The 16765-nt window shown below is 36.8% G+C and overlaps 1 protein-coding gene across 1 annotated transcript in view; it reads left to right on the forward strand.

Annotated features, from left to right (window-relative positions):
• ANO4 (anoctamin 4) overlaps positions 1 to 16765 on the forward strand; it is a 274498-nt gene that overhangs the window by 40364 nt on the left and 217369 nt on the right. Inside the window, exon 3 of the mRNA XM_049626714.1 lies at positions 2367 to 2558. Within this exon, the coding sequence (XP_049482671.1) occupies positions 2367 to 2558 (192 nt within the window). The remainder of the gene's footprint in view (positions 1 to 2366; positions 2559 to 16765) is intronic.

Genomic DNA, 16765 nt, shown 5'->3' on the forward strand with positions numbered 1-16765 from the left:
TAAATATCTTCTCCCATTCTGTCAGTTGCCTTTTAGTTTTGCTGATTGTTCCTTCACTGTGCAGAAGCTTTTAATTTTGATGAGGTCCCAGTAGTTCATTTTGGCTTTTGTTTCCCTTGCCTCTGGAGACGTGTTGAGTAAGAAGTTGCTGCGGGCAAGATCAAAGAGGTTTTTGCCTGCTTTCTCCTCGAGGATTTTGATGGCTTCCTGTCTTACATTGAGGTCTTGCATCCATTTTGAGTTTATTTTTGTGTATGGTGTAAGAAAGTGGTCCCGGTTCATTCTTCTGCATGTATTTATCCAAGGGATACAGGTGTGCTGTTTTAAAAGGACATATGCACCCCAATGTTTATAGCAGCACGTCAACAATAGCCAAAGTATGGAATGAGCCCAAATGTCCATCAATGGATGATTGAATAAAGAAGATGTGGTGTGTGTATGTGTGTGTGTGTGTGTGTGTGTGCATACACACACACACACACACACACACATACACACACACACAATAGAGTATTACTCGGTGATCAAAAAGGATGAAATCTTGCCATTTTCAACTACATGGGTGGAACTGGAGGGTATTATGCTAAGCAAAATTAGAGAAAGACAAATATATGACTTCACTCATATGAGGACTTTAAGAGACAAAACAGATGAACATAAAGGAAGGGAAACAAAAATAGTATAAAAACAGAGAGGGGGACAAAACATAAGAGACTCTTAAATATGGAGAACAAACAGAGGGTTACTGGAGGGGTTGTGGGAGGGGGATGGGCTAAATGGGTAAGGAGGATTAAGGAATCTACTCCTGAAATCATTGTTGTACTATATGCTAACTAATTTGGATATAAATAAAAAAAAAATAAAATAAAAACAGTAGTAGCAATATTTAAATCAGACAAAATAGATTTTAAAACAAAATCTATAAAAAGATGCAGAGAAGAACACTATATAAATAAAAGCAAAAATAAACTATTGGGACTACATCAAAATAAAAAGTTTCTGTACAGTGAAGGAAATAATCAACAAAACTAAAAGGCAACCTACTTCAGAAGGTATTTGTGAATGACATATCTGATAAAGTGTTAGTATCCCAAGTACATAAAAAAACTGATACAACTCAACACCAAAACCCCACAAATAATTCAACTAAAAAATGTACAGAAGACATAAATAGACATTCTGCAAAGAAACAGGCACATGAAAAGATGCTCAACATCACTAATCATCAAGGAAATGCAAATCAAAACTAGTGAGATAGCACCTCACACCTGTCAGAATGGCTAAAATCAACAACACAAGAAATTAGTATTGCCAAGAATACAGAGAAGGGGAAACCCTCTCGTACTGTTGGCGGGAATGCAAATTGGTGCAGCCATTGTGGAAAACAGTATGGGGGTCCTCAAAAAATTAAGAATAGAACTACTTTAGAACCCAGGAATTGCACTACTGGGTATTTACCCCCAAAATACAAAAACACTAACCCAAAGGGATACATGCACCTTTATTGCAGCATTATTTACAATAGGCAAATTATGGAAGTAGCCCAAGTGTTCATCAATGAATGAATGGATAAAGAAGATGTGGAATACATATATACACATATACATACATACAGTGGAATATTATTTAGCCATAAAAAAGAATGAAACCTTGCCATTTGCAACAGCATGAGTGGAGCTAGAGAGTGTAATACTAAGCAAAATAACTCAGGGAAAGAAAAATACCATGTGATTTCACTTATGTGGAATTTAAGAAACAAATGAGCAAAACTAAAAAAAAAGAGAGACAAAGCAAGAAACAGACTCTTTAACTATAGAGAACAAACTGATGGTTACCAGAGGGGAGTGGGTGGGGGGATAGGTTAAAAAGGTGATGGGAATGAAGTTGTACATTTGTTGTGATGAGCACAGAGTGATGTGTGGAATTGTTGAATCACTATATTGTACATCTGAAACTAATAGAACACTATATGTTAACTCTACTGTAATTAAAATATTTTTTAAAAAGAAAGAAAAAAAGTTTCTCAATTTTTATTGAAAATCCAAATAACCCAGCAACAGTTTCTAACCAAATAAATGCATATTTCCCAGGATTTTGGGCAGAATTTTAATATTTGACTTTTTTGGGTCTCCATTCATAAAGCTTTGTCATGATAACTGAGGATGTCCACTTTTGAATGAAATAATGTTCAGTATATAATGCAATGTGAAAATCAATTGGTATCAAAATTGTAGTGTCATTATCATCCCTCAAGAAGTTGAACCATAGCTACTTATGCAGCCTGTATCTCATGCCAGAAAATAATTTGGCATCTTAGCCATTCAGAACTGACTTATTTAATAAAATGCTTCTATTTCTCATTCCAGGTTTAAGTTTATCTATTCATGGGGCTGAAAAGCGTTTGCAAATCCATCAACGGCGAAGTGTTGCAAGCCGCCCAGGGTCACGTCGCCTGCCTGTGGTCAGGCATTCCTCACTTCCACCAGGCAGAAGGTCAGTAAAAATGGAGGCAAGCTCTTCTGGAATCACTAATGGGAAAACCAAAGTCTTCCACCCAGGTAAGGCATGGGGAATGCTCAAGACACCCATTTTAGCAGCAACCTAATGCTGTCTGCATTATATCTTGTTACCTAAATATGCCATACTTCCAGTTAAACTTGCCTTTTTAAACAGTTTTGTTTTTTTCCTTGTCTTCTCTTTGGTCAGTGGTAAATGTCACCAATACCAGTAAGAGAAAGAGCTTGACGTGTCAGAAAAGGTTAACACTACATTCTACCTACAGTGGTAGAATCTAAATAAAAATACAAGTGAGTAAACTTTCAGTTCAAAAAACCATATTGTACAATAAAATAAAAGAGAGATTTGACCACTTTCTTGATAATTTTCTCTATGATACTCCAGGGAAAAAGCCAAGCTAAAAATGCCCACTTTGAATTGTAAGTTATCTGGCTTGCCTTGGCTATATTCTCTGGAGATTAGGAGAGCATACTGGAGCTGTATTAAGTTTCAAGGCTCTGGAAAATGTCTGTATTTCTTTAAAATGTTAAAATGAGTCGATATTAAAATAGGTAATTTCAACTAAAAGGTTTTATTTGCTTGTGTGGATGAGGAGCTCATCTAAGCATTGACTCATTCATTCATTCATTCATTCAGTGAATTTAATGAGTACCTGCTCTATGCCAGGCATTGTTTTGGGTGCTGAGGCAACATTTCTGCCAGTCTGATTCATAGGCACATTGATTGAATTGCGAGGCAGTTCAGAAGTCCTTTAGTATAACTGTTATGTGATCCTTATTCCTCTGTGTTATGTCTTGGCAGGTGGCTACCCAGACTCAACTAAAGCCAAGCCTCCATCTCTAGATATGTCACACCATCTCTCTCTCAACCGATGACCTTGTTTCCTAACCTCACTGAGCTACCCCAGGGCTGTGGGGCATTAATTACTGAGGATTCCTTACTCTCCACCTCCAAATTTATCTCTACTTACTTTCATCAGACTTCTCTTTCCTCTAGTTTTCAGAAAACGAAGGTCTTCCCACTGTCCTTGACTAAGCCTTCACCTGTGGGCTTCGCCACCCCTCTTCTCTTGAACCTCTCTCAGGAGGGTGTGTACCCTCATTCTCATCTTTTCCCCTGCTTTACTGTTGGCTCTTCCTCCTCAGTCTATGAAGAAGGCTTAAGCTTCTTGCATTCTAATGTTTTTATTTGACACTGTCCTTTTCTCTCTACTGCCAGTTTTCCTCCTCCCTTTTAAGCCACGCTTGTAGAAGAATAGTTTTATTTTCTCTTCTCTCTCACTTCTCAGCCACTCTTGAACCTAGTACAATCTGATTTGTAGATCATAGCTGTTCTTGAGTGACCTCCTTAGTGACCTCCTTTTATTGTAGTGTGCTGAATGGCAAACTCTTCTGATACACCAGACTGGGTGCTTCAGATTGCCACTGCTTCTCCACTACACTGTTCCCTGTCTTCCATGATAGCCTTCTTTCTTGGTTCTCCTCCTACCTCCCTGACAGGTAACATGGGTGGTTTCCCAGTCACTAGCATCACTCTCTTCCCCTTGCTTCCTGTCCTAGTACATTCTTCATATCAAATCCAAAATGATTCATCTCTACTCCTAATAATGCCATTCACCTTGTTGGTCCTACTGATTATGAGGTAAAGTTACAACCTCTGAGCATGTTAAAAACAAATGCCCTTGCTGATATAGTCCTCCTGCCTCTCATCCTTCATTTGTCCTCCCTCTGCCTGAAACTTTATATTCTAGTATATCAGTCCCAGTTCAATCAGAAAAGCAGAACCAGTAGAAGATGGATATTTAGAGATTTATTTCAAGGAATTGGCTTCCATAATTGGGAAGGTATATAGGCAAGTGTGAAATCTACAGAGCAGGCCATCATGAATGGCATGCTGTAACTTTTGGGCACAGGTGAAGCTGTTGTCAATACGAGGAATTTCTGCAGAGAGGCCTCAGCTCTGCTTTTGAGATCTTTCAACTGATTGAATCAGTCCTCCCTAGATTATTTAGGATAATCTTTCTTACTGAAAGCAAGTGGTTATGGACTTTAATTGTATCTACAAAATGTCTTCACAGGAACACCTAGGTTAGTGTTCATTGAGTAACTGGGGACTGTAGTTTACCCAAGTGGTTGCATCTACTAGATCATCACATCTAATCAGACTGACTTGCTTTCAACTCTCCAACATATGATGCTATTTCATGTCTCCCAACCTTTGTTCATGCTGCTCTCTCTAGGATGCCCTGGTTTTGCTCCTTTGTCTTTTAACATTTTTAAACTACCTGTCTCTCTACCATAAGGTCTTCAAGGGCAGAGATTCTCGCTTATTTATCTTTGTACTTCCAATAAATATTTGCGGGGGAGGATTGAACTGAACCTTCATTAGCTGTTTTTCAGACTACTACAATAGCTTTTTCTTAATTTTTTTTCCAGCTTTATTGGGGTATCATTGACAAATTTTAATACCTTTATAATTGTTCTACCTGCTTTTCATTGAACAAATATTTATTGAAGGCCTCTTAGGTTGCCAGGTACTCTTTAAGTTTTGGGCATACCTCATGGAATGAGGAAGGAGTCTGATAGTTTGAGGAACATTACAGAGACCCCTGAGCCTAAAGTGAGGGGGAAACATCAGCGTAGATAGAGACCAGATGAGCAGGGCCTTGTAGACTATTATAAGGTCCTAGAGCTCTTTGCAAAATGGGAGTTCTTACAGGTTTTTGAGCAGAATAATCCCATTATATGACTTAAATTTTAAGAGTACTACATTACCTATTGTGTGAGAATACACTACAGATGGAGAGGGTGAAAGGGGAAAGGTCAAATAGGAGGCCACTATAATAGTCAAGTCAAGGGATGATGGTAGCTGTAACTAGGGGTGACAGAAATGGTAGTGAGAATTTGGATTCTGGAAGTATTTTAATGTTGGGTCATCAAGATTTCCCAATGAGTTAGACGTGGATTAAGAGGGAAAGGAGAGCTAAGGATGGCTCCAAGATTTTTGGCCTGAGTAAATTGGGCTGGTATCAACTGAGATGGAGAAGGCTGCAGGGGAAGAAGATTTGGTGAGTTTTAGGGAAGAAGTAGGGCCAAGATTGGAAGTCTGGTTATGGACATGATAATAAGAACTGGCCAGATCATGTGAGTGGTGGAATAAGCATGTCTGGAGTTTGAGAGATTGGTCTGGGAAGGAGATATAAAATCAACTGTTGTTGACATATAAATGGGCTTTAAAGCCATTTAATGAAAAGAGATGACAGAAAGAAGTAAAGATGGAGAAAGGGAATTAATGGCTGGAATTTGGGTGACCCCAATAATAAAGGTAGGTGAGGACAAAGACCAAGAAAGAATGACTGTAAAGGATGTTGAGAAACTAGAAATTACATGTTTTGGAAGTAAAGAAAGTTAATCAAGAATTGAGGAGTGATTATGTAGTTTAAATGTTGATGAAAATCAAGTAAGATGAGAGCTAAGAGTTGGCCATTGATTTGAGTAAAGTGGAGATCCATGGTGATTTTGATAACAGTTTTGGTGCAGTGGTAGGGATGAACCCCTGAGTTAAGTGTAAGAGAGAATGGAAGGATATGAATTAGATATTGTGAATATGGACAACTTTTTAAAAGCCATTTTTCTGTGAAGGCTAATGAAGAAATAAGGCCCTGGCTAGAGAAGAGGTAAAGTCAAGAGAGCATTTTGTTTTTTTCAAAATAGCATATCTCCAGCAGATAATTTATGATGTTCAGGATAGGGGAGAATTCATGATGTGGGTGTCAGTGAGAGATGAGGGCTATGCACAATAGAATCATGAATAATTTATCTGTGATAACAGATGGGAAGGGAGAGTATGTGTGGCTGTTGGCAGGGTGACGAGGGTCTAAGAGTTCTTTCCTACTGTATCAGTTTTATCTGTAATGTGGGAAGCAAGGTCATTACTGAGAATGAGAATAAAGCCTTGTTCAGAGAGGGAGGGAGAGGGAGATGGTATGATGATGTGTGGAATGGGCAGGGGAAATACGATTGCCAGCCAATCCACATTAAAAGCCCATTTGAGATTCATGGTCATGAAATTAAAGTAGGACAGGTCATCATGGTTGTGTGTTGTTCTTTAACCTTGTTTAGAGACATGTGTGAAGACATAGAACAGATGGACAGTTATATTTAGTCAGGGTTGTGATTTTGCCAAGGAATTAAGAAAAGAGAGAGGGTATCAAAGGTGCATAAGAGGGAATGAGAGCAATCAGTTATATGATTCAGGCTTGGTAAGGTGGGGAGTGAGGCCATTAAGGGGATAAGGAACAGTGGAAAGTTGATAGATCAGTTGGTTGGAGGTTTCAGAGGGGTTGGAAGGGTGTCAAGGTTAGGATAGGAAGAAGAGCTAGAAAGTTAAGAGGTGGTTATGAGAGAGTGGAATGCTTGGCACTGATATTATGGAGGGGGTTGCTGTTATTACTAATAACAGGGTCTAGACTAGGGTATGAAATGAGTGGCTCTAATAGGGTGGAGGGCAAGAGTATTGGAGGAAAGAATTCTCAGAGACTTGAGAGGCCAGGGTTTGGGAAAGATCACCTATAAAGATACTGAAATGGTCAAGAATTAAATAGGGTTTGGAAGAGTGATAATAAGCCAGGAGTTTACCTCATCAAGAAATGAGGGAGTATGGCCTGGAAGGCAGCAAGTAAATGCAATGAAGAATTGAAGGTTCATATAACAACCTGAGACTCAAGGCTGGGGATGCTTAGAGAAAAGGAAAGACCAGTGGTCTAAAGGTGGCATTAAGACTCAATGAGGATATTTCCTCCCCTCCAGGTCCATTGGTGTGAGGACTGTAGGAGAAAAAGAGTACCATAGGAAAGAGCCACAAGGAAGCAGTGGCCTGTGGAAGAGCCAGACTTTCATAAGAACAAGATAATGAAGGGAACATTCTGAGAAAAGACTGATGATAGGAGGAGAACTATGGAGGGCCCAATGGAAGGGTTTTGGATGTTGGGGAATTGCCTTCCACAACTTTCTTTAATTATTTTTCTGGACCATCGAAAGTTTTCCTCCAAATAAGACCATTAATAATATCCCTCCTCTACTTAATAATCTTTATGGCTGTCCAGAAGAAAGCGCAACCTTGTGAGTCCAGTTTTTCAAGCCCTCTGCAATTTAACCTCTCCCAGTTTTTCTGGCTTATCTTTTGTACTCCATAACCTGTCTTATTCTATTTTAACCATCTACAGCTCTTCACTGTTTCTCAGATAAGCTCATGTCACTTTTTGAAATGCCCCTTTCCCCAGTAAATCTCTATCCAGCCCTTATCATTACTCAAAATGTAACCCAATACCACATTCTCTCAAAAGTCTTCCTACATCTCACTAGTCAGAATTGACCTCCCACTTTGCAGTACTTCACACAATTTGGAAGCCTTATCAAAGTCAGTATGTTTTTTAGACTTCATAGTTCTCTTGGAATGCAGGAACTGTATTCAATTTATCTTTGTATTCTCCATAATTCAGAGAAGGTTTTACTAAATGATTATTTGCTGTTTGTTGAAATCTATTCCACCCCCTGGGTATAGGTTTGCATTCTGAAGTTACACAGGATAAATCTAAATTCTTTCAAATGATGTTCCTTTAGTTGTTTAAAAACTCATCTTGAGCTATTTGCCAACTGAAACATTTCCTACTTTCTTCAGTTCTTCCTTCAATGATACGGTGTTAAGATTGTTTACCATTCTACCCACTTCTGCCTCTTTGAATTTACAGTGCCCAGAATTACATAGAATATTTGTTCATCTCTGACCCAGGTAGAGTTGAGTCAGTGTTTACTTGACATCCTATGCTGAAATTAATAAAAATTTAAAGAAGTATTATTTGCTAATGGTGTAATGTCAGTGTGGGATAATTTAGCATATCTCATGTCACTGATATCACCTTAAGAACACATCACTATGTTTATCCATAATTTTATCATAGATATTGAACCCTACTTGCATTGGATAATGGTAGAAAATATAAATAAGGCCAATTCTTTAGCATAGAATTATAATTAAAATTATATTAAATAAGTTATAATTAAAAACCCAAATACATATATTTAAAACTCCTATTCTGCAAGATAGATGTGACTTCAGTTACATCCTTTTATTTTTAGTGTACTTAGCAGTAATGCATCCTAGCTCTCTGTTGAGAGATTAATAGAAGAGCTCTCAAACTTATTTCTAGCAAGTCATAGATTTTAGAAGAATCATGGACATTTTAGTACTATTGAGGCCTATCAAGTGATTCATCCACTTTTTACAAAGTTAATAATCACAATTCTCAAAGTGCTTTCCAAAAGCTCACTCAGACTGGTTGTGAAGTACAAAAAGAAAAAAACAAGAGAGCCTTGTAGATCTTCTGTGCTATCAGCTCTGAACAATTTCAGTTAATTTATCCCCCTTTGAGTTTATAAGCATTTCTGAGTGCCTACTATATACAAATATGTATTTGGAAGATAACTCCTTGGGACTGGAATGGTGTAGAACTCTATTACACATGGACCTTAGGGAGCTTACACTCATGTTCAAAGAAACAATCAGTCAGGGTTCTTTGGTTATAAACAACTGAAACTATTTAATCCAAGCAAAGAAGGAATTTAAATCTGGAAGATATGGATGGAAAGTCTATAGAAACCAGCCTTGGAAAAGGAACAGAAACCAAGAAATAAATTACTTAATTATCTGAAATAAATGAACCCTTACCATCTATCTTAGTTATTTATAGTTTTTATTACCATTTGTCTTAGTTTTCAAGACTTGGGAGAGACAGTCTTATTGGTCATGCACCTTTTCCTTGGTTGAGAGGTGGTGATGAAAGAAAGGATAGGACAGAAGGAGACTTCCCCCTTCAGCTTTTATAATAGGATTGTAGGACCCCTTGATTTCTCCTCCCACCTGGGCTACATGTAGTAAGGGAAAGACACTGTCCCAAAAGGAAATAGAGGTGATGTTAGAAAAGAGAGGTGCACATAGAAGAATGTCCACTACAGGGACCTGTATGTAACCTGCTGTAATAGAAGGCAAACTGTTTTAAGGGCTGGAACAAAATAAAAGTAAAGTTATAGGAATATTCTTATTTGGAAAAATCTAAGAAGGATTCACAAGGCATATAATCTACAAATTGGACTTTGAAGGTCAATTAGAATATCAACAGGAGGATGGATGGATGGCCATTCCTATATAGGAAAGAGCATAATAAAAGAGACAGTGCATTATACTGGTTATGAATTCAAGCTTTGTTGTTGGAGATTTTGAACCCAGATATGTTACCTGACAGCTATGCAGACTTGGGCAAATGACTTAATTTCTGTGAATCTCAGGTTTCTCACCAGGATATTAATACCTATTTCATGGCCTTAGGGTTGCCACATGAAATACAGGACTCATAGCAATTTCAGATAAACAGCAAAACTTTTTGGTGTGTGCCCCAAATATTGCATGGAGTATACTTATAATAAAAAATTACTAGCTGTTATTTGAATTCAAATATAAATGGGCACCCTGTATTTTTATGCACTATATCTGGCAACTCTATGTAGCACTGTTAGGACAAGTTAATAAATTCATTAATGTAAAATGTTCAATATGATTTTTGGCACATAGTAGGTGCTCAGTAATAAATGGTAATGATCACTTTTGTTCTCACCATCACAGTCACAGTTCAGAAGCCTGAAAATGAATATGTCCCAGAACCCTCTCTTGCTCGCTCACTCTACCATAGAGCAGTTTTCCAGTTAACTCATGCTGGAATGAATATCAGTAAGACAGCTTCTCACTGTGCTGTACTGACACAGGAGCCCTTTACCTCTATCTTGTATTGTGTGGTTTCACTTTCCTTCTGATTGTTTCAGATGTTGTTCTTGTGTGTTGATTTTATTTTGACCTTATCTTTCAGCCACTCATAATTAATGCATGTTATTTTCTATTCCCCTTTATAGGCAAATAATAGAAGTATTAAATGGCACGAGGCTTGGGACTATAATTTAAGGGTCAAGAGTAGAGTAAACTGAAGCATTGATTGCAATCTTTTGAATTTGAAACCATAAAGCTTGGTGTGAGTATAGATCACATTATCCCAGTTTAATGATTATGCCATATAAAATAGAATTAGAAGCCTTCTGCAATCTGAAATATTTTTATTGCCTTCCCTTAATCTGTTAGGCCTATCATACTGTCCCAGAGAAATATTATTGATCCCATTATATGTCCTATATTCTCTTTTAGAATTTGTGAAATGATTTTTTTGCTGATACGTTTCATGGTTTTCCAAATAATTTCTAACACAATTTCTTTTATCTTTTAAAACCTGAGCAGCCCTTTATGCATGATTATGTAGACATGGTATCTAAATGCTGGGACAAGTCAATTTCACACGAGAGGAACTTTAGGGTTTTGTTGTTTCCAGTGATCTAGAATGTCTGTAGTTCTGTCTGTATACAGAGGTGTTAAATGTTTGACATAAATCAAATTATAGCTATAATTTATTAAGCACTGTATCATATTCTCAACCTCAAGAACTGTTAAACTGCTTGAATTCCTTATCTCATTTAATTCCCCTAATATTCTCTTGCTGTTATCCTTATTTTATGGCTGGGGCACAGAAAAGGTTAAGTAATTTGCCCAAGAACATACAGCCAGTAAATGGTAGAGGCAAGATTCCAAATCAGGTAGTTTGATTTTGTCATTCAGTGTGTGATGTTACCTTCTTCTTCAAACAACTTGGTGGCTATATATTTCTAGCAAGTTAGCGTAGCAAAGTCTTGGAAAATTTAAATTAAAAGACCTGTAATAGTTAAAACCTTGATGTAAGAAGAACTTACTGAAAAAGGGACCAGTAGGATTCCATTGGAAACTTATCTAAGTGATGCTCTACTTTTTAACTTCTTTTTTGTTGTACTCTGCATTACACTTGGTTTTTTTTATCCTCCCCTTTTCTAGTTCCAATATTATAAAACACATAACCATTGCCCTGAGTTTTAGTGATTACTTTCTGGCCCTCATGTCAAGGTCTGGTCTCAAATTAGGGAACAGATTGAACTTAGCATTGCCTTTCATGTTTACCAGGAGCTACAGTGAAAGGGACAAGGAGAGACAAGGAGCAAGTAGGGAGAGATTTAAAAATGGACAGCCAAGAAAGACTTGTGTCTTTATTTATTATTAAAATTTGTTAATGCAGCTCTGTCAGTGCAGAGCTGAAGCTGGGCTCAAACTCACAAACATGAGATCATGACCTGAGCCAAAATCAATAGTCGGATGCTTAACCGACAGCCACCCAGGTGCCCCTAGACTTATATCTTTCTTAAGAAGCCACACTAAGGCTGACTTGTCTCTAGTTCTGCCAAGATGAAAGTCAAGATTCAGCTCATTCCTTAGAGAAAAAAATAAGGAAAAAGCAAATGGATGGCCATTCTTTACAACAATAATAATCATGATACCACTACCTCACATTCGATGATGTTCCATTGCTTCCAAAGGGCTTTCATAAATATTTCTCCTACATCTTGCTAAGTTCTTTTAGCAGTCTATGAGGTGGAATTATCCTGATTTTACTATGGGTCAGGAAATGAAATTTCTTGTCCTAAAGTACAAAATTAATAATTGATGCACCCTGACTAAAACCTACGTCTTGTATTTCTTATGAGTGTGTGTGTGTGTGTGTGTGTGTGTGTGTGTGTGTGTGTGTGTTTTAAACTGTGCCACTTTTTTCCCCTTGAAGATGAGAATTACTTGAGTGTTAAATTTTGGTGTTTTTCTCATCACCTTATCTGGAAAGAAAAAATTGAGAATTGTGGCCGAAACTTTTTTACTGAACCTGAGGAACCTGGCTGCTCTCCTTGAGTAGATCTGAAGCTTGGGTGAAATTACATATTTGTTTTATTTGTGAAATGGATTTTGGGTGTGACTGGAAGATAAGATCTTCCACATGGCTTTGAAATTATGTGGTAAAAAATTTCTAAGAGTTACTTTGGACTTCTGTTTTATTTCTCATTGAATTGAAGGTGAATGTGGTATCTTTCAGAACAGTCAGTGGTGGGATTTGGAAATAACACTAATTATCCTTCATTTGAATCTCTTCCTTTTTAAGTGTTTTTTTTTTTTTTGTGATGTGTGATGTGAGTTTAGTAAACAGGGGGTGCTTAGGAAAACAAGCTATTTTGGGCATTGGTATCTGTGTTCCTTGCTCTCATTTGCTGAGTAACAGAATTGTGTTTTCTAAAAATATGTACCAAATTCTTCCCTTAGATATTTGCATTTTTGTTTCCCTTTGCTTAGAGACATATGCACATATTTTGACTTATATGATGCATGTAGAGAGAATTTTCTGAAGTCTTTTCACAACCAGTTGAACACACAAAGTGAGTGAAGAAAAGCTACAGAAAAGGCAGCCCCAGGGAAAACAAAATGACTAATTTCTGGAACAAAGATTGTGTTTTGTGCAGTATAAAACTGTATCTTCTGCCTGAGGTTATTTGAAACAATTTTATATTTAAGAAGCTTGGAGAGATTTAAATAATAATTTAACTAAAGATCATACAACTATAACTAGTTACCTGAGCCCATAATTGTGGTAGGTAGTTAATAGTAAGCTTCCATTCTGCTTAATTTCCTAAGTTAGAGGTAAGAGTCATGTACAAGATAGGCAGAACCCTAGCGCTCATGAAGCTTGCTGTCTTGCAAGGCCATACTCTTTCATACGTTCATCTCAAGCCCATCTATAGATTTATCATGCAAGAAAGTAAACAACATTATAGTAATGCTGAAGGTCTCATGTTTTCTATTCTGCAACCCCTCCTAATCCTAAATACTGTCTTCTCTTCCTCTAAAGAATGCCTGTCATCATAGCAACAGAACTCACCAGCTAGGATATTGCAAGAGCCCCCTGCCCACCCACCAAGAAGCCCTGCCTACAGAACTCACAAATCTTTCCTGCTTTGTAGCTTTGCAGCTCTGGTTTCCAAACTCTCTTTGGAACTGCTAGTGCAAGGATGCATTATAATTTAGGAGATCACAGTCTTGCCAGTCCTGAGAAACATGGAAACAGTTTTGTTGAAAGTCAGCCATTATTGGCTAAAGCACTGGGATTATTATTTCCATTTTAGACCTGAGAAACTTCTACCCGCTATTAGCTAAATGTGATTTTCCAGTCAGGATCCAGTCCAGAATTGAGTCCTTAGAACTACTCAATGTTAAACATTTGAAAGAATATCTTTAGCTAGTGACTGGTATGGGTGAATCAGTCTGTTTATTCCTATTAATACAATGCTGAGCTTTCTTTTGGAAGAGAATAATCTTCCAATATTACTAGATTTATCGTTATGAAACACTAATATGAAAGAGTGTGATCTGTGTGTCTTTTCACAATAGTACTTATGAAGCATCCTCTATTGTAAAATCTTTTTAGCTTGTGGCACATTAAATAGATTTTGGTAAGCACCATAAATGAAGGTAAGACACGGAGATGGAAAGTTTTTCTAGAGCCCGCGGAATATCCCACATGTGAATCTAGGGTTTCCGACTTCAGATCCTTGAGAAGAACTGAAATCATTTTCTTCCTTCTTAAAAGATACATTTTGAACACTGGCTTGATGCAGGAAAAGTTTGTAAAGAAGACAGAATGTACTGCTCCCTCTCCTTAATACCATTCTTCATCTTAACATTGTCATAGAAACACTGAATTCACTATGAGGAATTGAAAACAAACTCTCAATTACAAAAAAGGGTATTTTTGCAGCCTATTAAATCCAAAAATATTACATATGAGGATTTATTTTAGATATTTATATAAAATTTTGGTATATCACTGCTTCCTATATTGTAAAAATATTGCATTTGACAATTTGTATTAAAAAATGCCTCTCAGGGGGCACCTGGGTGGCTCAGTCAGTTGAGCGTCCGACTTCGCTCGGGTCACAATCTCACAGTCCGTGAGTTCGAGCCCCGCATCAGGCTCTGTGCTGACAGCTCAGAACCTGGAGCCTGCTTCCGATTCTGTGTCTCCCTCTCTCTCTGGCCCTCCCCCCGTTCATGCTCTGTCTCTCTCTGTCTCAAAAATAAATAAAAATGTTAAAAAAAAATTAAAAAAAAATGCCTCTCAGGACAGGAACTACCAATTTTTATTTACAGAATATAAGTAAAATGTAGACAGATGCTCACATCTAGCATCATTAATTATGAGGAAATCACAGAAAATACCATTTGTCCCCTCTGGCCTACTTTACAGAGTCCCCCATTCTTTTGTGTTGCATGGGGAAGGTAAGATTTGACTTGTCATACTTCTCTTTATTTCTCTTTCAATGTGAAATAAATAATCCAAGTCCAAGTTACAGAATTTTTTTAAGGCACTGTTTTTATTTAGTCTATACCCTAAACCTGGAATTGGCCTTCATTTTCCAGAGAAGGAATATGCCATATAAAATTAGATAAAACATAGAAAATAGATACTCACCTGGTGATCTAACACCATGAGCCATATTTGCATATATATATAAATAATTGTCCATAATTTTCAATGGAGCCTCCAAAAATTTCATCTTTTCCATTTTATAAATGAGAAAAATGAGGCTCAAAATAATGACATTAAATAAAATGTCTCAGGGTCACATATAAACGAAATTCAAATCCAGATCAATGTAATGTCAGAATCTGCTTTTTTGTACCATTTTGTGCTAATTTGCAAATATAAGATCTGTCTGAATTCGGTTGAACAAGAAATTGAATTTTAAGTCATTTAAAATTATTAAACTATAACAGAATATTATTATATATTATATAATATATTATTAAACGTAACAGAATAACTAAGAATAGTGATTTGATGGGAGGGTGGAGGACAAAGGGAAGTGGCAGTAATATAACTTATATTGTCTTACATCATAGCAGGAAATAATAAGTAATAAATAAAATGGATCAAGAAACAATGGAACACCTGCACATAAATAGCCAAAAGAAGTAAAAACAAACTCTTGAGAGAGTACTCAGGGGATAGGTTTGGATTGAGAAAGGGGTAAGTTTGGCAACTCTTGACTTTCATTATAAGCTTTAAGATTTTGGTACCTCAGCATTTTCTTTATTATTTGACAAAATTTGAGAAGACTTCACAAAAAGTAAATGTATGATCTAGAACATGTCTTTCATGGTTATCTATAGATAACCTGTCAAGATGCCTTAAAATTATGGACGAGGAAAGAAAACTGGGATGTTTTCTTAGTCTGTATCCACTGTTACTAGTAATGTGAAATTGCAGTATAAGAGCATTAATTGAGCAATTAAAATGTTCAAGGCCTTGTTTTAGATTCTCTAGGAGATAAAAGTGAGTAAAGTTTGTTATCGGGCCTCCATCATGTTACAGTCTAGTTGAGAGTGCTAGAGATGAAGAAAAAACCTAGATGGGGAGAAATGAGAGCTCACATGTCTGTGTCTACTCTATACTGTGCTAGGTACTTTACCTACCTTATTTTTGATAGAAAACTGTACCACAGAAAAGATAAAATATAGGTAGCCATAAAAGTTCAAAATAGAAATAGTAGAAAGTGGTGTTTGCTTATTAGGATCAAGAAATGTTTTCTGAAGCAGAGTATTTAGGATGGGGCTTAGAAGTAGAAAAGGATTTCTATAGACAGAGATGGAATGGGAGAGGCATTGACATCTTTGCCAATTGAGACTCCTATTTAGAGCTTGGTTTTTTTGGTTCCTTTTGTATGTAAGCATTTAGCTAAATCTGTGTAAGCTAGTTATAAATCTAAAATGAATTTTTAACCTATTGTTTGCCCAGCTGAAGATCTTTTATTAAATGTAAGCACTGCTGTCAAGGTTACTTTTTATTGAAACTACTTTCAACTTTACTCTCACATTGCAGAATCGTAATTAAGATTTGAGTATAATCAATCAAGTGTGAGAGAATCTCAAGGCAAAATTGGAGATCACATGAATTTTGTGGCTATTTTTGATTTTTAAAATTGTGCATTATGTTCTCCACATCTTTAGGAAAGTTTTCAGCTGCCCTCTTTAATGTAACTTACTGGTTTAGTTTCGTTGGGATTACGTTTGGTTTGCATGTCAGTTACTGTCAACAACAATGGGGGTTATATTTTATTTTAAAACTTGATCAGTTTGAAACCATGACATTTTCACCATCTTGCCTCTGAAAAAAGACCTTTGTGTTTTGACTCAAGTCAGAGGCCTCTTTGACTACAGAAGATATGATTCTCAACATTTTAGAGAACAC

The sequence above is a fragment of the Panthera uncia genome, chromosome B4 (genome assembly GCF_023721935.1).
Source record: "Panthera uncia isolate 11264 chromosome B4, Puncia_PCG_1.0, whole genome shotgun sequence".
Classification (NCBI taxonomy): Eukaryota; Metazoa; Chordata; class Mammalia; order Carnivora; family Felidae; genus Panthera; species Panthera uncia.